This window comes from Filicampus tigris, chromosome 21 (genome assembly GCF_054856515.1).
Source record: "Filicampus tigris isolate MCC_2025a chromosome 21, RoL_Ftig_1.0, whole genome shotgun sequence".
In the NCBI taxonomy this organism is placed as follows: domain Eukaryota; kingdom Metazoa; phylum Chordata; class Actinopteri; order Syngnathiformes; family Syngnathidae; genus Filicampus; species Filicampus tigris.
Genome location: NC_141237.1, coordinates 13,486,152 through 13,504,041, shown reverse-complemented (window position 1 = coordinate 13,504,041; position 17,890 = coordinate 13,486,152). Strand labels below are relative to the sequence as shown.

At 40.5% G+C, this 17,890-nt stretch overlaps 1 protein-coding gene across 1 annotated transcript in view; it reads right to left on the bottom strand.

Moving 5' to 3' along the window:
* Positions 1 to 2,463: 2,463 nt before the first annotated feature.
* The window catches only part of stau2 (staufen double-stranded RNA binding protein 2), a 96,759-nt gene continuing 81,332 nt past the window's right edge, over positions 2,464 to 17,890 (bottom strand). Inside the window, exons 14-16 of the mRNA XM_086020304.1 lie at positions 5,051 to 5,116; positions 3,649 to 3,712; positions 2,464 to 2,859 (exon numbers count right to left, since the gene is read on the bottom strand). Coding sequence (XP_085876430.1) covers positions 3,677 to 3,712; positions 5,051 to 5,116 — 102 coding nt within the window. The 3' untranslated portion in view covers positions 2,464 to 2,859; positions 3,649 to 3,676. The remainder of the gene's footprint in view (positions 2,860 to 3,648; positions 3,713 to 5,050; positions 5,117 to 17,890) is intronic.

The window sequence follows — 17,890 nt, the reverse complement described above, 5'->3', positions numbered from 1 at the left end:
GGTGGCACGATGGGAAGGATGCTGCACATCATCATCAGAGATCAATAGAAGAAAAAAAAAAGAAAATCTGCCAGAGAAATGAAATTCTTTGGCTTTAATTGATTAAATGAGCTCACATCAAGCCATTTATTGTTTATATACAGTAGTGTCGTTGCAAAGAAAAACTTGCTAGCTTTTTGTTAAAGGTGATGAAGCAAATAGTTTGGGATTTTTCCGAATTTTGGGGTGGCGCACGACCCATTATCCTATTAGAATAGATCCGCACCTGCACTGAGCTGATTGATCGACATTCAGAAGAAGGGCAAAAACAAGATGACAATTTTTAAAACTTGCTCACAAATCCGACAACGAAGCGGAGCAGAAGGCTGCAGGAAATGTTTTTTGGAATACTTTTGAATTTGGCGTTGTGAAGTGGAATTTTGTCACTATTTTTGTTGTAAATCATCTATTTGTATCTCTTTACATCTCAAAAAGCTCTTTAGTTTAATACCATTATTATTAGTAGCAGTCATAGTAGTGGGGAGGGGCTTCATAACGCCTCCACATGTTGCAGGCTGCTATAAAAATGAATTGTAATAATGAGGAATTTCTTGTATTTCATCTTAAAGTTAAGTGTTTTATGTTTTTACCTTTTACTATCAACAGTGTTTAACCTTTTTACAATTGTATGACAGTTAAAGGGGGAAGTCATCCATCCATCCATTATCGATACCGCTTCTCCTCACAAGGGTCGCGGGGCGTGCTGGAGTCTATCCCAGTTCTCTTCGGGCAGTAGGCGGGGGACACCCCGAATTGGTTGCCAGCCAATCGCAAATATTCAATAAAGTTAAATGGACACTTGATTACACTTCCCTCCGCATTCTGTACTGTTGCATCATTTTTCCATGTTTTAGTTACTGCATAGAGATTTGGGGTGATAATTACATAAGTGCCGTCACTTCATTAATAAGAATGATCAATAAGAACAATCAATAAAGTAGGCTTTCGCCGTCACACTCATTTACTTTTCTTGCAGTCAAAACTATTAGAATTTGTGCATTTAGTAAAATTTCAAAGAGCACAATTTAGGTATAAAGTAAAATATGATATAATACCACAAAACATTAAAAAAAATGTTTAGAGAGAGAGAAGGGGGTTATAAATTAAGAGGGAAATACAATTTAAAAATGAATGTCATTCGCACCAATATAAAAAAGATTCTGTATTTCATTTTGTGGGGTGAAACTATGGAGGGAGGGATTAAAACAATGTACAAACGTAAATCAATTTAAAATAAAATATAAATGTCATATATTCATGGCATATAAAGGGAACGGGAGTGGGAGAGACTCACTAAGTGTATAAGAGAAATTTGTATTTAGATGTTGTTGACTGATGGGTTTTGGACCTTGTCTATGTGTTTTTTTTAATGATGTACCTGATAAGTATGAATTTATATGTGGTTCATTATTATTCTTATTATTCTTATTATTAGAACTATTATTATCTTCAGTATCATTTTGCCATAGATGATGAATAGAGGAATAAATTAACAAAAAATGGAGAAGGGGTGGGATTTAATAAGTCGAGACTTCTTCCCACTCCCTTTTGAGCATGGAAGACTTTTGTTAGGTGTGTGCTTTGGCAAGTTTGGATTGTTGTTTTTATTTCTATTTTTCATATTTCATTTTCATTGTTATTGTAATTATTGTTTATGTTGCATGTTCAAATAAATCATTCATTCATCGCAGGGCACACAGAGACAAACATCCGCACTCACAAGGCCAGGGGGAAGTCAACCGAAACAATTTCTTTTCAAGATGTTAAATGCCCACTCGTTGAAACAGATCAATATTGCATTTGTGGAATAAGAGTTAATCCACCTGTTTTTAGCCATCTCAGGAGGCGGCAAATTTGTCACTTCTGTCGACTGAAAATGACATCACAGACCCTCAGGGCTCACATATCGTTACCTATTTACCGATATACCTGTTTTCTGAAGCTCAGCCATGATTGGTCGTTATCTGAGCAACTGTGATGTCATTTTCAGTCGACAGAAGTGACAAAATGGCCGCCCCCTGAGATGGGAAAAGATGGGTGGATTTTGCCGCTTAACTCATATTCCACAAACGCAATATTTATTCAGAATGCAGTGTTTTAACTAGTGGGCCTGCATAGAACGAAAAAAAAAATGTTTGAGTTGACTTACCTTTTAAGAATTTTATTGGGTGGTGTACAGGGGGTCCTTGGTAGCTCAAATTTGTGACACAATCGAACGCTAACGCAGTGCCCAAGTGCTAATTGCGGGAACTATTTGTCTGAGAAACACCTTGAGGCCGTGAATATCAAACCATCAAACGAAAAACTGTAAGTACGGCAAAAGCTGAGCTTGAGTTCAGGTTCCGCTTTCTGAGCCAATGACAACACTGGAGAGGTTCCACTGAATTCTTAAACTGCCATTTGAGGCAAAAGAAGACAAAGACATTTTTTTTTTCCACATGAACCGAGGTGTTTTTACTGCATTTCAATAACATAACAAGCCTGCCTTTTACACACTGCACTCACGCCGTCCTGGACAATCTCATACCAACCAACACAGGCAATAAAAGCACCCAGTTGATGTTGGAGGCGGGTCAATACGACACACACAATGGGCGTAGATGTGATCGACGAAACTGTGGTGGGGGTGGTCCACTGGCACAGAATCACTGCAGGTACTTCTACCAACTGGACAATTATACTGGCACACATAATAGCCTGTCTGTCACTGCCGTGATGCCACGCCAGGGTGGGGACAAGTTCAAACGGGACAAACGGACAAGGCCGGTCAGACCTTCGCGACTCGGTGGTCTCCTTTCCTCCGCTAACACCACTTTTGTCCTTTTGTCCACATGAAAAAAAAAAAAACAAAAAAAAAAAACGTTTGTGTTAATTTTCAGAATATGATATTCTTGCAAGTCATACACGTCCATATAGATAGATTAACTTTTTTTTTTTTTTTTTTTAAGTCAGCATACAAGGTAAGCTAGGTGACTATATATGAAGACAACGACTAGAACTTTCACAGCACTGGCATTGGTTAATTTTAAATACAGTACTCAAGCATTGTTAGATTTAGAAAAAAAAAAAGGAATTAAAAAAAACAAACATAATACCCCCGAAACAAATAAGCTACAAGTTGGTTTCGCTCGTCTAAAATGTTTCTTTTGTATTTCAATGGAATGATGTTCATATTTGTGTTAACCATACCAACAAACATGAATCTTGTGGGAATTGTCAGTGTTGAATTTCCCTTCAATTAATACCATGCATATCGCTTGTTATTCTTTTTTGTTTTTTTTTGTGTGTGTTTTTTTTTTTTAAACCAAGACTCAACTCGTCACTAATGTGTGGAGATAGTGTTGTCTTCACATAGACTCTGCTAATGGGGCTTTTAGTCGCTTGCTTCATGGTGCACATCCACCCAATTGCATGTTGACAGGTTATGCAGGATACAGTGGCCATCGTGGGGTAAGGGTCAAGGAAAAGCTTGGCTGGGTTTGCTGTGTGTGGGAGGAGGGGATTAGTTAACATTTTGGGCTCAGGCAGGGGGGCGGTTAGGGGCTCTGTGACCGAGAGAGAGAAAGGGGATGTCAGCTCCTGGACGACAGCCTTTGAATCCGTGCAGACCTGAGTGGTGGTGCCTGAGTTAGTCTGTTTAATGTCCGTCGTCCCTCCCGCAGGCTTCGGTGCTCTACGAACAAAAAGCAAATTGCGTTACTGTCTGGCGGCCTCCAGAATTTGTCCGACCTGCCCTTGTGTGCCCTCCCAAGTGCTTCAGCTTCGAATGGAAATGAAAACAAAGATGTCACAAGTGGGTGCCGGGATTGATACGCGAAAGGGAAAAGGTGTACAGCGGAACGTCGAGAGTCACCCCTGAGGCCATATAGGTCGAGCCGAAGTTTGGGGGGAAAAAACAAAGTCACAGTCTTTGGCATTTTAGAGGAAGAGGAAGTCAACCCAAACGTTTTTTTTTTTTCAAGAATACGTTCTAGGCAGGCCCATGAGTTGAAACACGGCATTCTGATGAATACTGCGTTTGTGGAATAAGAGTTAAGCAGCAAAATCCACCCGTTTTTGTCCATCTCAGGGGGCGGCCATATTGTCATTTCTGTCGACTGAAAATGACATCGCAACTGCTCAGGGATGAGGTAACGACCAATCATGGCTCAACTTCAGAAAACTGGTCAGCCGTGATTGGTCGTTACCAGAGCCCTGAGCTGTTGTGATGTCATTTTCAGTCGACAGAAATGACAAAATGGCCGCCCCCTGATATGGCTAAAAACGGGTGGATTTCTCATATTCCACAAATGCAATATTAATCAGAATGCCTTGTTTTAATTAGTGGGCCTGCATAGAACATATTCTTGAAAAAAAAATATGTTGGGCTGACTTCCCTTTAAGTAAATTTTGTTGGGTCTCACATGTGTGCAAAACTTTGGCTGTTTATCATGTCTATTTTGGGAAATGGGAAAATCTTATGAGTGAGACCTCAGAGGTTCCACTCTCTCTTGTTTTCTGATAGTTGCAGTTTTGCGAGCCCAGTGACCAACAACGTGATCTGGGTCAGTAAATCCTGGAGAGGGTGAGAAATAAGTGAGTGACGAGTAATTGCAGTCCTATTTTGCATTTTTCTCCCGTGGTGGTGACGTAAATGAAATTGTCTTTCCTCGCTTTCTCTTTGTTTCTCTCTTCTGCTCCGAGACGGGAGTTGCAAGGGAACAGCCCCGGCCCCAGCTTTTCATTTGTTTTTTTCCCAGGGCACACCTACTAAGGAAAATATTTCAGAAATGATGGACAGGGATTTCCTCATCCTCTTTCCTTTCCTAACATGCTCATCGCAGAAGGGTTTGGCAACCGGGGAAGTTACGCGGAGAATTTGCGCTAAGTGCACGCGTCTGTTAGCGTCAATGCCTCTTTCCTATGGAAGAATGACGACGGGATGTGGATGGGAAGTGGACTGACACTTGGCTAGAGCAGAGCCGCACTGATGGGTGGAAGCCGGGAACGGCGGGCGAGTGATGCCCCGTACCTTGACTGGGCCGTCCACCGGGTCCAGTCCCTGCTCGGACAGCTGTTTCAAGGCACTTAGAGCAGCCTGAGAAGAGAGGGAAGAACAGATGGTCGAGTGAACGTGCAGGGAGGAAGAGCGCCATTGAGTGGGAGGAGAGTGAGTGTCACCCTTCAGCTGCTTTTCAAATAACACTTAACTCTGGGAAAGACAATGCCAGCAGGACACTTTCCCTTCGCTCCGTGTTGTCTTTGGCTCCTCACTTCTCATTCATTATTTGTCTAGCGTTATTGGCTTAACATTTCCACTTGATGTTCTTGCTGCCAAGTCAATATGAGCAAGTGACATCTGTATTCCTGAAAGTCACACCTAAATAAACAGCAGCAGCTAAAGGACCTGTAAAATGTCAAATTTGGTTGCCGCTCTAGAAGAATTTAACATCGTTTGAATAATTAATAACGATCGACTTTGTTGTACAGCAAACCCTCATTTATCGTGGGGGATAAATGGTCTCCCGGGCCAGTTTTCTTCAGTTTATCAATTGGCTGTTGATGAATTGATGATGACTGCCGATTTAATATCTTGGAATTTTTTTTGTATGCTTTGAACAAAAAGATGCCCTCGAAGCTCTTTGCGGGCCATGGCTTGTGCTGAAAGATGTGATTATAAAAAACATAGCAGAGCCTCAAGCAGAAATTGCTAACGCCTATGTAAAAAAAAAGTCATTTTCAAGTTTAAAAAGCTAACTTGCAGGTAAAAATGGTATTCTTATTTGCATTTTTTAACTACCACACTAACCTGGCTGCGTATCCCATAGGTTGTTGGATAATTTACATTTTTTTGTTGAAACATGTCTCTTCGTAAAAAAAGAATGATAGACATTTGAATCGAATTGTGAAAAAAAAAAAACCTTTCTGTGTTGAATATCTTGAACTGCAACTTTATCAACCATGAACCTGAAGGGGTCATTACTCGGTGAATGTCTAGTTGTGTGCAGCCAGCTATCTTATCTGCGTTTCCATGAATTGACACTATGCAGCAGATATAATTAATTTACTGTATCAAGTTCTTGTCAGAAACTGCCATAAACACTGATTTCATCGCTAACGCCTGTGCCAAGCGCTGCTGGCGTGATACTTTTTGTGGGAAACAACACAGAGGACATTAACACTAGTGATGGACCGTTATGTCTTTTTCAGGGCCGATTATTAGTAGTGAATGGGGACGATAAATGATATTTGGAGCCGATATTTATTTTCTGCAAAAGTGAAAATATTAGCATCAAAATTTTAAAAAGGAACTTTGTTGAAATGCCATTAATTCATTCACTGCCAGACATTTTCAGACCCTCTTTTACCCAAATGTTTGAAAACATTTGAAAAATATATAAATTCCTGGGATTGAATGTCTGGACTGTCAAAAGACAAGTAAAGTCGTCAATGGCAGTAAATGAGTTTTAACTATATTTGTTAAAACAATTTTTCAAATTTTCAACATGTTGAAGGTTTTCTTTTACACATTTTACACCTAGAGAAAAAAACGGCTTTGGTTTAAAATTCCAACAAAAAGTTCAGTGAGCTTTCGTCACCATGTCTTAAGCTAAATGAAAAACTAAAACAGTATATAGCTTCTCAAAGTTTTCTTAAGTAAATAGTTTTCCAAAATTTCAAAATAACTGTTGTTAAACAGTTAATGTTAAACATTCACTTATTTTTTTAATTTTTAACAAAAATAAAAAGTGCGGGGAGTTACCAGTATCAGCAGCATATATTGTAATGTTAAGGTGGAAATTTAAATACATACATAAAACTAGATAACCCTGAGATAGACAGAAAGCTAACCCTTTTTTAAATTGATCGCTTTAGCGGTATCTCACTGAGCGGTGAATGCTGGCGAACGTAGCGAATTTAGGTTTTTTTCGTCAGGGTTCATAAAAGGTTGCAAAATGTGGCAAAGATGTTCACAGAGTGAAAAACTGAACATGTTCAAGATTTCTTTGCGACAAAAAAAACAACCCCAAAAAAAATCAATTTGCAACAAGCAAAAAACGTCTGTGAACATCTCCGCAACCTTTTACGAACCCCCCAAAAAACAGAAAACCCCAAATTTGCTGTTAACAAGCGTTCGCCGCTCAGTGAGATACCAGCTTTACCGGCCTTCGTATTTGTAAAAAAGGCAGATGCCGATATTTGCCAAAATGCCAAATATCTGCGCCGATAATCGGCCGGGTCAATAATCGGACTATCCGTACACTACCGTTTATAACTGACAATGGACATACAACTATGTGGTTTTGCCAATATGTTTTTATGACGATTAAATTTTGAATACAAACATTTCAAAACGGGTCGTAATGTGGAAGATTTTGGAAGTGTTTTTGAAAGGCAAGGTATATGTGTAATATAAGTATTCTGTCTGTCTTAAACAAGTACCGTATTTTCCAGACTATAAACCACTACTTTTTTCATAGGTTTTGAAGCATGAGGCTTATATAAAGGTGCGGCTATTCTGTGGATTTTTCTTCCACCGATAGGGGCGCTCTAACCAGAATTCGAATCAAAACTAAGAAAAAAAAAAATCAATGGGAAGAAGAATACGCTACTTTTTCTTGAGCAGATCGAACACGGACGACAAATTACCAAACGTTTTCAAATCCTCAACCCTTCATGGAAGCCACATGAAGAAGTTCGTATGATGCAAGTTTTAAATTGAAAGCCATCGATCTTGCTAGCAGCAAAGTTGCTGCCCATCTTAAAAGGCACTGTTAGGAAAGAATCTGTTCAGAAACATACATGTGCATTTACAGTTCAAAATCGTTCTGTAAATGCAGTAAATATCAAAATTTTCAACACAGATATCTGCGGCTTATATATCTTTTTTTCATTCTTTTTTTAAAAATAGAGTGGATGCGGCTTAGATAAAGGTGCGGCTTATAGTCCAGAAAATACGGTACATCACAGCCAAAGCAGCAATGGTGAAACACAGCTCAGCTTTAGCATTTGTACTTACAATGCTACTGAACCACTATTGCCTTCAGTATTATCAAAGTAACATTAGTAACATACATCCCAAAGAAGCATACTAAAATACAGTGTCATCTCTAACGTGTCAATGCAAACTAACTTTTGCAGAGTCCATACAGTGTTCAAGGTGTGTAAAAAAGATTTGGATCAAAACTTGAGTGATTGAAACCAATTCCTCTACTCTTGGATTGACAGCGCGCCTTATGGGCCAGCCACTGAGTTGAACCACAAATTGAAACCACTTGAGGGCCACTTGTAGAAACGGGCTCTTTAAGTGTGCCAAGATAAACGGGCCCATCTGATGTTGTCCAGGTTCTGTCATGACACACATCCTCTCTCTCTCTCCCCCAATGAACAGGTCCAGATGAGCTCGCATTTTCCCAGTTCCCAACACCGAGTGTGGGCTGAGTCGGTGTAGTTAAGGAATATATCTCCCAGTTGAGCTGACACCACAGGATCTGGGCACGGTGGAGCACATTTTAACATCTGTCCTACTTGTACTTGCATTACATACACATCAGTGGGGTAGGAGATGAAATGTATGTTAACAGCACCCATTTCAAGGTCCTTTCAACACTCTTGTTTTCACGTTTTCCCTTTTGACATCGGATCGGGAGCTTCAGGCGGCTATTTAAGTCTACAAAAAGTAGCAGTCGTGATGACACAGCTTGGATCATTTATACTCGTCACTGTTGGATCAGATTTGAGATAAGAAATTAGTGGCTATGCTCAACAGATGAGTGGACGAGTGACATATGGATGAGCCAAGCATACAGACCACCCACATTAAGTTAGAATTAGTGCGGTCAAACTATTACATTTTTTTAAATTAATTCATTGCAAAATGTTCCATAATTAATCGTGATTAATCGTATTTTTCAACTACAATTTTTTCATGAAGCTTGGAACCGTTATTTACTTGAGTAAAATCTTAGAATCAAAGTGGAAAAAAAGATAAAAGTGTATTTTGATTGAAAGACTGTTCTAATAGCTGTCTTTGATCCTTGAATACGATTCTTTTCCTGTAAAATACAACAGTTGAAAGATACGCTATGGTATTTGAATTTGGCTTTGCAAAATGTGCAAATTATTTTATATTTCTCCAATGAGCCGTCAAGCAACTTTTTAAATTAAAACTACGTAAAAGTCCATCTTTGCGACAGTGACCCTCCTCTAAGTTTTGGCTGCACAGCGAGCAGAGGTCAGCTGCTACGGGAAGTAAATAAAACTGAGTTAACTGAGTTAATTTTTTTTGTGCGTTATGAAAATGAAATTAATCTCCATAGTTAATGCTTTAATTTTGACAGCCCTAGTTAGAATACAATCTTAATGTATGGTCCTGCAAAAATGGTTTCTCAATATGAAGCCCACTTCAATTCTGATTTAAAAGATATGAGCTATATGATATCCAAATCCCATAGAGAGTAAGAGGGTGCATTATTGTGGCTCAATGGAATGCAATGCAACTAGGGGCATGCAACGAGGGAGGATAACACCAATATCATCCGTAAAGCTTGAGTAAGAAAACCACAAAAAAAAAAAAAAAAATGTCTTTGACTTCAGATTATGAGAAACCTAAAGCAGGAATCAGAATTTATGACCGAAAGAAGCAAAGGTCAAAATCTGGATTTTATCCATCAAACTGAGGAAACAAAATCTGCGATGCTTGCAAAAACATAGCAGGACAGGTTTGAGGAATTGTACTGTTGGGATTTATTTTTTTATTGTTATGAAAAAGAAATCAATGGAATTCACTACCAGAACGTTTTGTTTTTCTCCACAATTTTTTGAGGCTTGCATTTCAACAATGAACCAGTCCAGAAGATATACCAATTATCTAGCAAGTGAACAATTAATTGTAATCACAATTCACTTCTTGTTTGTTGTATTTATTTAATCAGGTTTGGGGCCTTTTTCTCCTTGGGTAAATAGCTGCGGCCCATCTGTTTTGGGGTGTGCGGGGGTGTGTGGAGATAAACAACCATAAATCAGAGGTTTGACGGTGGCAGAGCTGCTGATATACGACAGGCAGGCATAAGGGCCAAGGCAGTCAGTCTATGGCCCAGAAGCTCAACAGAGCCCAAGACAAATACTGGGCCTATCTGTGGGAATGGAAGCCAATCATCCCATTATTGTTCTAGTGAGATAAGTTGGCCATCGTCAGAAGCAGACATTTGATTAATGCATCAACACTAACAAAGTGTGTTGCGTCTGAGGCTGCGATATGTGCAGGGGATATGTTCCGTATTCCTGTCACCGTATCATGTGGACTAAAAAGTATGTCTTGGAATAGATACGTTTTTCAGATGAGGACAAACGTGAGAAATCGGTGTTATGCCTGGGGCCTAAAAAGACTAATGACAAAGAACACGGAAGATACAATATACAAAAGCAAACATGACTTAAAATCTCTTTGCCAAGGAATTGCATGCATACATGCTTACAGCATGTGACTCTGACAACCGGTGACTCCCAAAAATGATTTTACACAAGTTTTAGGAATTCAGTTTGGATAGTGGTGGCAACGTAGAGTACGCTGCATAGTTTCTTCGTTCGTATCTCGACTTCGGACAGCATAGATTTTCTTCAGGTACTCCAGCTTCTGTCTAGTTAATTGGAGACTACACCATCTCTCACCCAAAGTCAGCTGGGACAGGCTCGAGCTCACCTGTGACCCTGAACAGGATTAAGCGCTATTGGAAATGGATGGGTGGATTTCAGATGGCTAATTTCGCGATAAACTTCATTATAACCAAACTTTGATCTCTTTCCCTCTCGCTTTCTAAATAAATCCCTACAGCAGCCTGTCTAGTCAGCAGACAAGTTGGGTTTGAGTTAGCCGTGATCCTTTGACTGATCAAATGCAACCTTCTTGATGCTAACAATTGTTAAGATACTTTTATATGATCTATGACTTTTGTGGAATACCCTGAAACAAGAATACTGGCTCACTCAGTTGGATGTGTGAAACCCGTAAAGTACTGAAGTCAGCCCCATTAGTCCGTCTCCACCTAGTCTCCTTCCACACCCCAACTTCAGATAACAAACCGGCATTCACCCCCGTGCCCACCTCACACATTGGCTCATTCATCCATCTATTTAGTTTGTCGTAGTTCAAAGGCTTGGACAAGCAGCAGTCAAATGGGCCGCCGCCGTCTGAGGACGATGTGCAACCATAGCCGGGTTTCTGATGCCGAGTGACAAGAGCGGCTCATTTTTCTGGGCCTGCTGCTCTGTTAATGGCTTCCCCAACAGAGGCTTTGATTCCATCAACGGCTTAGCCAAACAAAAGCCCAGTCTCCCAGGAGTCCGATGCGTCGGCCTGATGGATCTAATGGATTGTTAGATCACATTGACCCAGACAAATCGGACTCCTGTGTCAGTTCTCACTGCAGGACCGCTGGGTTCTAGTGAAGCATAAGGAGAAGTATGGCTGCCTGAGGAGATGGGAAGAACAACACAGGATCGGGACAGAAGAGAAAAACACCTTTGATTGCAAATATTTGAAAGTGTTATCGAACTGAATTGCACCGATCGGTGGAAATTTAGCCGCTTCTATTATTCTGGTCTGCAGTTCCCTTCCAGTTAAGACTCTGCTGCCACTTTTATCGAGTTGCAGACACCGACCGGGCCAAGGTTTAACCCACCGACCCAACCTTTGATGAGCTACATTTCTACCTTTACTAAAAAGCTGCAGATCCACAAGAATTTGATCTCATAAAACCCATCGCTTATTTTTAGATCCAGGCCAAGACTGTCAGTGGAAGGCTCCCATCATGTGAATCATAATCCAGGTGTTAAAAAAAACACAAACGAACAAAGAAATGTAAGGGAGAGCGCGTCGGTGCTGCTGTAACAGGCTGCTGACTTAGCACCTGGAAGTGACGCCAGACATCAGAGACATCAAGAGTATTTTGGGGGATTGACTAAACAGCGATGCAGGTGCACTCAAGTCAAAAGTAAATGCAAAAAAAACCCCCAAAAAACGGAAGTAGGCTTCAGCGGTGCGGTTGTACGTACTGATGAATGAGCATTTGTCGTCATTAATGCTGGACAGTCAAGTGACACGGCGACATGAACAACTGCTGTCTTTTGTCATTCAAATTAAAAATCAATCTTCATACTCTTCTATTATTCTAAGAGTTGTTACGGACAGTTGTGATTACAGAGCCTTGCAGTAAAGTGGGAGGACTCTTCAACATGAAAAGCATCTCGGACGGCTTCTGATGAGAATGATCTAAGGGATGTCCGCTAGACTAAACAATGACCAGAGTGGATTTCAAACAGGGTGCTTTACAGGCAGCAGACAGGAGCTGGAAAGGTGGAAAATGAGTGGCTTTGTCAGACATCTAAAGCTGGATATATTGTGCTCTTTCAAAAAGGCCACATAAAAACCATGACAATGATGTTTCCGCCCACGACCGCAAAGAAATAGATACCAGGGAGGAGGGATCCCAGTCATCGACTGTAGCCAGGACCAAGCCTTCATATCACACGATCATGTTCGTTATTTCTTTATCATCGCTTTAGTGAGTTCTCCTTTTGTCATGAGCTCCTTGAGCTTCTTCTCATCCCTTGGCTTTCATTTCCTCCAAATTCCTTTGCTTTGCCTCAGCCCACATTTAGAGCCTGGACTGGGATCACAGAGAACTTCCACGACAGCTCATGGGGAACACCTGTGTGTGCATAAGTGCTGGCAGAGTACGCATCTATTTGTTAATATGGTGCAATATGTACATGGACTCTTGAGCAACTACAGAGAAAATGTATTCAGAACGTCTCACCAAAATCGCTTCCTCACTCTTGCTCCAGATTTCACATCCTCTCCCACATCAGAGGCATTGATAAAAGAGGCAGTGTGTGCCACAGCCTGACATGACGTTAATTCCTCTGAAGCCCTTCACATGTGCCGCCGCACATTTTTTTTCTCCCTCTGCGGATTACCCGTGGCTTTGGTACAGCTGAACAAACTTCTCAATGAGGAAATGTATTTGATTCCAGCATACATTGCAGTTATGTGTGGACGCTGCCACATTACAGTGATGAGAAATCCCAGAGGGGATGCATGCGTATTTGCGCGCAAGCTTCTGCTCTGCTCGCAGGCCGGCCGAGCTTAGCCAGTGGGTCCTTGAGGCTCCCCAGGGGAGCAAGCCTTCGCTGACATGGGAAGCCATAAATAAGGGCCTGGGGCGAAGCGCCGTGTCATGCGTCATTTGGGCCGGAGAGGCCTGCTTTATCCCCTCCCATCATTGAGCTGCTGAGCATGGCACCTCCTAGGGCGTAATTCAGAACATATGGGCAAAGGCCGAAGGTAGAAGCACATACCACACTCAAGCTTTATCAGCATAGCATCTGAGATGATACACAGATACATCTCAAGTCAGCCTTCATGATAAGAGAGTGGCAACGCTATGAGTCTTTGTGGTTGAAAAATTCAAATAAAACACTACATGCAATTCAAGTTAATATGAACGGATTTGATGACGAACAGATCCTTTTTGTGTGTCAAAATATGTAAGACCATTCGCAAATATGCGAAGCGAGAGTACTGCTCTGGTACACAGACAATGAAGCATACACAACACCTTCGATGAAGATCAACAGTAAGCTACACACAGTGCAAATATACTCCCTACAATTTGTTCTAATCTATCTATCTATATATATATATTAGTGCTGTCAATCGATTCATTTTTTAAAATTAATTAATCGCAAAACATTCCATAATTGATCGAGATTAATCGTATTTTTAACTACAATTTTTCACGAAGCTTGGAAAAGATATTTACTTGAGTAAAATCTTGGAATTAATGTGGACAAAAAATTAAAGTATAGCTCAATTCAAAGACTGCTCTAATAGCTTTCTTTGATCTTTGAATACAATTCCATTCCTGTAAAATACAACTGTTGAAAGATAAACCAAAGACGTACAACTAATATGGTATTTGAATTTGGCTTTGCAAAGTGCGCAAATTATTTTATATTTCTCCAATGAGCCGTCAAGCAACTTTTTAAATTAAAACTGCGTAAAAGTCCATCGTTGAGACAGTGTGACTCTCCTCTAAGTTTGGCTGCAAAGTGAGCAAAGGTCAGCTGCCACAAGAAGTACATAAAACTGAGGTAACTGAGTAATTTTTTTTAACACTTTATTAAATTTAAATTAATCTCCATAGTTAATGCTATAACTTTGACAGCACTAATACTTACACATTAGTGCTGTCAAACGATTAACATTTTTTAAACTAATTAATCGCAAAATTTTCCATAATTAATCGTGATTAATCATATTTTTCAACTACAATTTTTTTTTACAAAGCTTGAAATCGATGTATATATACACTTATATATACATTCATACATGTACATACACACATACACTTATATAGCATCACTTTCTGGCGGAATCCTCGTACTGTCAAAATTACAGCTATAGAGAGAGGGGAACAAAAAAAATGCCATCTTATTTGAGGCATTGTTTCTGGCATTAATTAAGATAGTACAAACATGCCGAATACTTCAAAGTCTGCAATCATGTGAAGCCACCACTGTGCAAAAAGCCTTTGAAAAGCTCACAATGTTCAATATTGCAGCCATAAAGTGCTACGTTCTTGACTATTTGATAAAAACAAAGTTAATCGGTTTGAACATTAAATATCTTGCCTTTGTAGTGTCTTCAATTAAATATAGTTTAAACATGAGTTTCAAATGATTGTATTATGTTTTTATATATTTGTTTAACACAACATTCCAACTTGTCCAACCCATTGGAAATATGTTTATATAAGGCTTTTTTTTAAAATTTAGGATGACTTGAATTTGCTAGAGACCTATCATTACGAAACCTGTTCAAAGGAACAAAGGATACCGTTCTTTTTTGTTATGTAAAGAAAGAACTTTTGATCCAAAATAGGATCCCACACCCACAGCGAGTCAGGCTGGGAAGTCTCTATCCACTTTCAATATTGCAAACTAAACCCGTGTTAGCTGATGAATCAGTGTCTACATTAAGCAAGAGATGAGACGGAAAAACGAACTTGAGAAAGGCTGTGCAAAGTGCCTCAAGGCCAATGTGTCACCAACATTTCCTACACCAAATCATCTCAAACAGAGAAGCATGATGCTTCCCAACCCGGGTGCCTTGGCACACTAGTGTGCCGTGAGACTTCATCAGGGCTGCAGTGGGAAACTACACAATTTAACTTCATTTGTCAGAAATGATTATTCATCAATTACAAATACATCTTTGTATGTCAGCGATGTGCAGTGACAGGCAGAGCAATCAAATACTCTTCCATTAAATGGCATAAGGCACAATAAACCTGTGTATCCACCTGTTGCCATTCAGACAACAAAATAAGTCAAGGCAAGTATATCAGCTTTCTTATTCAATTAGAAAGGCCCAGATTTGACACAAAAGTAAGTATACTGTCAGATGAAACCATTGTTTCAGTTGTTATACGTTTTGTTACATTATTGTTTGTTGGTGTGCCGTGACATGTTCCAAAGGTATCATGTCTGCCTTTGCTCAGTAAAAGTTGGGAAACAGTGATGTAAGGTGTTATGAGAGGATGGGAAGTGTTCACAAAAATATTTCATTTATCGTGGGAGGTTCTGGATTCGGCTTTATGACTGCTCTCTTTTTATTAGGTTTCCTCGGCGACTCCAAATTAATATTACATCACATCACATCCACCTGCAGCGATCAATGTGTTATCTATGCCACAGGGAGAATCGTCTATGTACAATGCTGGACTATTAAGACTCAAATTGCCCTTGGGGACAGACAGAAAGCTGTGGGAAGAACAGCCGGCTTTTAGACACACTTTTCAGCAGAGTGATACTGAAATCTTTCACTAGAAAAACTCACTCAACACCAGCAAACAAAAATGGAGAAGTGGCAGTAAAACAGGCCGAAATCCAAACGTCAATGGGTGAGGCAGGGTAGAGAATGATCTTCAACCTGGTGACTTCTCGCTCTCTCTCTTTTTTTAATCTCTCGGGGGCACCAAAAGACAACCTTGTTGCAAGTGTAGGCTCGGGATGTATTGGCCGGTAATTGAATAATTTCTCGGAGCACACCTGGTCTATATGTGAAATAAAAAATACAGAGGTGGGCATTCCGTCAGACAGACGGACCGGGCCGTCCGTCTGTCGCAGACGGACGCCCGTTTTTCCGACGACCCTTTTAAAAATAACGGGCTGACGATTGACGGAAGTGAGTTTTCATCCGTCAGTGTAATCGTCACCGTTCACTGCCCGTTTTTCTGATGTTTTTTTGGGGGGGACCAACTGACGGAGCAACTGACGGACTGATAATTACAATTCAGTTCGTCACAAAATATGACAGACTGACGAATGACGGACGGGTACCCGGGCCACTGACTGTTAACGAATGAGGGACCAGCAAAATTGAGTAAAATGCCCATCTCTGAAAAAATATGTATGTTCTTGTTGTTACTAAGTTGTCATACCATAATGACTTCCTTCCATCTGCAGGCAGAATCAAGAAAGACTGTAGCCAGCTGTATCAAAATCTGTCGCTTCAAATTGTATGGTGGGCTGTAATCACAACTTCACCTAAATAGAGAATCTGGTTATTGCTTTGCAATTAGGTCAAAACACAACTTACAATAGCCTGAACCAAGTCTTAAAGCCAAAGTTAGCACAAACATTTTTTTTTTGAGAAAATGTTCCCAGCAGGCCCACTAGTTGAAACACGGCATTCTGATCAATTTTGCGTTTGTGGAATATAAGTTAAGGAGGAAAATGCACTCGTTTTTATCCATTTTGTCTTCTGTCGACTGAAAATGACATCACAACTGCTCACACCGACCAATCACGGCTGACCCGATTTCTGAATCTGAGCCGTGATTGGTCGTCGTGAGCAATTGTGAGGTCATTTTCAGTCGACAGAAGACAAAATGGCCGCCCCCTGAGATGACTAAAAAGGAGTGGATTAACACAAACACAAACGCAATATTCATCAGAATGCCCTGTTTCAACTAGGGTCTTGCACAGAATATATTCTTGAAAAAAAAAAAAAAGATTGCGTTGACTTCCACTTTGAGGGACGAAGGCTACTGTGTTGTACCGTCAAACTTGGTGCAGGTCTTCAAACTCTTTAAGGGATTTCAGCCTACAATACACCATTTGCGTGAAATCGTCACTTGTCAGACTGACAAAAACGGGCGACAAGATTTAACGGGGTGACTTACAGGTGTGGAAAAAGAGCAACTTGGGAATGCCGTCTACGGGAAGTTAAGATAAAGGGTAAGGTGAGAGGAGCTAAGTGTTTTACTGCCATCTGCATGCAATAATCCTAAAACTCCCCGTCCAAAATGCTGTATTTCCCATGTCGGGGACAACAGCGAGAGTGCATGTCTGCTAGACAAGGACATCCGGTAACAAGAGAGGACGCACAGCCAGTCAGCGTTTTACACTCTCTTCCTTTCATCTCTTCCTGTAGCTCCCTCCGCTCCGTGTTTGCGTTTAATCGCCTCGTACACACAAGGGACACGCCTGTAAAACCTGTTGTGGTGTTTTATCATTTCCTATGGATTGGCACCAGACCTGAGACTGTTTCTCATTACTCCGTGTACTCAATATATGTTGCATCTTGAAACCCTGTCAAATCCTTGGTAGGCCTGCTTACTGTGTGACAGGGGTAGGTTGAGACCCACTGCGCGTAAGGGAGCGCGCGCCTGAAATGTTATGAAAAGCCTTGCATGTTTCTATAGCAACTGGCACTGTGCACTGCAGACACAGATTATATATCAACCATGTTTACTGAAAACAATAAATTCCGTTACGCTTAACTCAAGAGGAAGGCGTTGCCAGG